At 46.2% G+C, this 4062-nt stretch overlaps 1 protein-coding gene across 1 annotated transcript in view; it reads left to right on the top strand.

Annotated features, from left to right (window-relative positions):
- Positions 1 to 354: 354 nt before the first annotated feature.
- LOC125482756 (kielin/chordin-like protein) overlaps positions 355 to 4062 on the top strand; it is a gene marked incomplete at its 3' end in the record, with an annotated part of 4148 nt that continues 440 nt past the window's right edge. The window contains exons 1-3 of the mRNA XM_048594890.1: positions 355 to 501; positions 1355 to 1454; positions 3886 to 3971. Of these exons, the coding sequence (XP_048450847.1) occupies positions 355 to 501; positions 1355 to 1454; positions 3886 to 3971 (333 nt within the window). The remainder of the gene's footprint in view (positions 502 to 1354; positions 1455 to 3885; positions 3972 to 4062) is intronic.

Here is a 4062-nt window from a genome sequence, read left to right as displayed (position 1 = left end):
GTCCCACTCCCGGAGCGATCCCGGTCCGTGTGTGACTCAGTCCCACTCCCGGAGCGATCCCGGTCCGTGTGTGACTCAGTCCCACTCCCGGAGCGATCCCGGTCCGTGTGTGACTCAGTCCCACTCCCGGAGCGATCCCGGTCTGTATTATTTGTGGACCTTGGTTAAGGTGACAGACCAGCTGCAGTGTTGAAAACCCGACATTGAGACTGGATTTTGCTTGTGGATTCTCCACACCATTCCCTGGAAGGTGCAGAGTCCTCCATGTCCTGAGGAATATGGTGTGTCTGACTCTTATCGGATTCCTGATCTTCCCCTCAATGCCAGCCTGTGTGCCCAGGGACTGATTATGAAATGGCTGAGGACAGTGGACTAACCCTGAGCACTAACCTGTTTGTCCTGTCTGGTAGGTGTGAGCAGTGTGAGTATGAGGCTGAGACCTTCAGAGATGGACAGGTCTTCACACCTCACTCCGACCCCTGCCTGAGGTGTCACTGTGAGGTGAGTACAGACCCACTGCCTGACTGCACTAACTCTCCACTGATCCACATAGATAACCTGCTTCAACAGAGAGTATTAGAAGTAAGGCATGAACCCTGTTTCTTGTGCCTGGCTGTCCCAAAAACCTTACTCCCCCAAAAACCTTACTCCCTTCCCTATACCCTGTCCATCTCTACTGACCCTCAAATACCCCCTCCACCCCATGTCCCCCACACCTCCCAATTTCACCCACACCTCCCCACCTTCCCGTTCCTACCTCCCCTCCTCCCCAATTTTCCCGTTTCTCACCCGCACACCCCCACATCCACACATTTAAATGTTGATCTCACTCTTTGTGCACCTTCTCTGCAGCTGTAACAGCTATTCCTCGCTCTGTTCTATCACCCTAATTCACCTTGTGTGCTATGATCTGCCTGTACTGCACGCAAAACAAAACTTATCAATGTAGGTACACGTGACAATAATAAATCAAACCAAATCAGCATTGGGCACTAATGAGGTGCAGTCTTACTGCGTGTTCCCTGTCTGACCTGATCTGGCATTTCCAATATTTCCCCCTCCCCATTGACAGATTTGGAGGTGGGAGTATTTGCTGCTAGTGGAGGCCTGAGACCTGAAATGTTTTGATTGTTTGTTTGCCTGGTGTTGTGGTTCTCTAGGCATGTGGCTGCCTGGGCCTAGGTTTTGATCTAAAGTTAACATGTCAACCACGTTAATGCAACCAACCAGTCACCTTCTGGTCATTGGTTTCATGTTTTGGGTATATGCATGAGGATTGGTCAGTTCACCTCACTGCTTTGGTTGTTGCAATTGGTTCAGGGTGAATGATGCCAATATTCTCTTCCCCTGATAGGCTGGCAATGTATCCTGTCATCGATTGGACCGGAATTGCCCACCTGTTCGCTGCAGTCATCCAGCCAATCAGGCTGGACATTGCTGCCCATCATGTGACAGTAAGTAACTTTGGCAACTAGGAATGCCATGGTGGAGGACTCCACGTATGGCTGGGAGAAACAGCTTTAAACAATTAGATATTGAATCTACCATCCACACGGTAACAACTTCATCACTTCCTACACAAACACCCTAAATCTCCCTGAACTTGAACATATGTCTAGTTGTGTTTCCATCAGACACATACATGGAACAAAAAATTATAATTTTTATCATTAATGGAATATTTGTCAGACTTTTACCTCCTGTTTCCAGCGTTCTAAGGTTTAGTTTGTTTACTGCAAGTAGCTTGTGCAGGGAGTTTACCTGGCAGTGTCAACTTTAAAATGATTGTATTGTTTCTACAACAACCTTTAGATGGATAAACTGTATCATTGAGTGCATTCAGAGCAGCTCGTTGTGTTACCTGGAAAGAGTAAATACTCTGGAAAAACACCACACAATGGGAATAGTGTTGGATTCTTATTCCATTCATCTACAAACCAGAGGTGGGAGCTGGTAGTTTTAATGTCTTTGGTCATGGGATATCAAAGTCACCAGTGTGTTGCTGTGAAAAATAAGACTCGATATATTGTTGTTTGTGGGATTTTGCTGTGCGCAAATTGGCCACGCTGACATAAGAACAGTATTACAGGTTAGTTGAGTGGGCAACAAGGCATCAGATGGATTATAACCTGGGGGAGCCTGAGGTTATTCAGAAACAAAAAACAGAAGTTGCTGGAAAAGCTCCGCAGGTCTGGCCATATCTGTGAAGAAAAATGCAGGGTGACCCTTCCTCAGAACTCAAAGAATAACTGAAGTTATTCACTTCATTTGCAAGAATAGAGAAACAGAATATTTTTAGGAGACGTGAAATGTGTAAATACTAATGTTGAGAGACAGTTGGGTGTACTCATATAAGGAACACAGAAAGAATGCAGGTACAGCAGGAAATTGGGAAAGCAGATGGCATGTTGGCTTTTGTTACAAGGGGATTGAAGGATAAGAATAAAGAAGTCTTGTTACAATTCCATGGGAACAAATGCCAAAATTGCAGAAAGTCTCAGCGGGGTCTGGCAGCATCTGGACAGAAGGCAGAGTTAACGTTTTGGGTTCAGTGACCCTGCTTCTGGAGTTCTGAAGAAGGGTCACCGAACCCGAAACATTAACTCTGCTTTCTCTCCACAGATGCTGCCAGAGCTGCTGAGTCTTTTCAGCGATTTCCTTTTCTGTTTCTGATTTCCAGGGTCTGCAGTTCTTTGGCTGTTTTTTTTAAACAATTCTATGGGGCTTTGGAGAGAGCCCAGCCAGAATCCTGCGTGCAGTTTTGTATTTATGGTTTAGGAAAGATATACTGACATCGGAGGCAGTACGGCAGAGATCCACGCGATTAGACTGTGGGATGAGAGTAATGTAAACCGGGTCCATATTCTGAGGGAGGGTGAGAGGTTAGACACTCAGCTGTTGTTTGCCCAGGCTGGACTGTCTGGCACAATGCAGCACAGTTTCAGGATAAGGGGCCACCTGACAGGAGGAGAAATTCCCTTCTTCAAAGGGCTGTGAATCCTTGGAATGCTTGACCCTGGAGGGTTGTGGATCCATCATGGTTGAATACATTTAAACCTGGGGTGGACAGGTTTGGGGTCTCTCCAAGAGTGAAGGAATGGGAAGACTAAACAGGACAGGGGATGGGAAACCAAAGGTCAGACTTGCTGTCAATCTGAAACAAAAATGGAAATTGCTGGAGAAACTCAGGCTACATCTGTAAAGAGTGAGAAACCGAGTTAGTATCTTGAGTCCAGTGACTGGTAATGAATGTTAACTCTATTTCTCTCTACAGACACTGGCAGTCCTGCTGAGTTTCCCAAGCACTTTCTGTCTGACATGATTGAAATAAATGGTAAAGTAGGTTTGACAGGCTGAGTGGCTGACCCCTTGTGCTGCTTAGATCATGACAGGCCTAGGAAAATGCAAGACTCTTAATTTTTTTTCTCATTGCGTTTTTTAAACTGGCACCAAGTTTCAAAGATCAGCTTGTTGTGGAAATGTAATTGCAGGAAAACGTTGACCACGTCTTGACGAGATCTACAAAGTTTGTAAGTACACTAAGTACTGTCCATTTATCTGTTTAATAAATGATTAGCTGTAGTCCCTGAGCTGAGCTCTGGCAATCTCTTTGCCAGATGACTGAGGCAGGAGCATTGGATGGTGCTCAGACTTTTCCTGTCAGACAGAGAGCGGCGAGCAAGGGTTCTCTGTCCAATCTCCAGCTCCCATTCACAAAGGCCTTAGTGTCACAAGTAAATTCTCACATTGGGCTGTTTCGGGATTGGGCAGGAAGTTTGAAGGCAAGAATATTGCATGTGAAACTCCACAACTTAATGGTTGTGTAATCTGTAATGCAAACCGAATATGAAGCTTTACTACCATCTGTTGTGTTTCCCCATTCAGTGTGCGAATACGAGAGTGCCCTCATTGGCAATGGCCAGATGTTTCACCCCGCTTTTGGTGGACCCTGCATTCAGTGCACTTGTTCAGTGAGTATATGGTTTTGCACACTGATCGGGTGGTTGATGATGCGGGAGGGTCGGTGCTGAGGGAGCGCCGCGCTGTCGGAGGGTCGGTGCT

The sequence above is a fragment of the Rhincodon typus genome, unplaced genomic scaffold, assembly GCF_021869965.1.
Source record: "Rhincodon typus isolate 14 unplaced genomic scaffold, sRhiTyp1.1 hic_rhity00016463, whole genome shotgun sequence".
NCBI lineage: Eukaryota > Metazoa > Chordata > Chondrichthyes > Orectolobiformes > Rhincodontidae > Rhincodon > Rhincodon typus.
The sequence above is the reverse complement of the archived record's forward strand: the minus strand, read 5'-3'. Positions and strand labels throughout refer to the sequence as shown.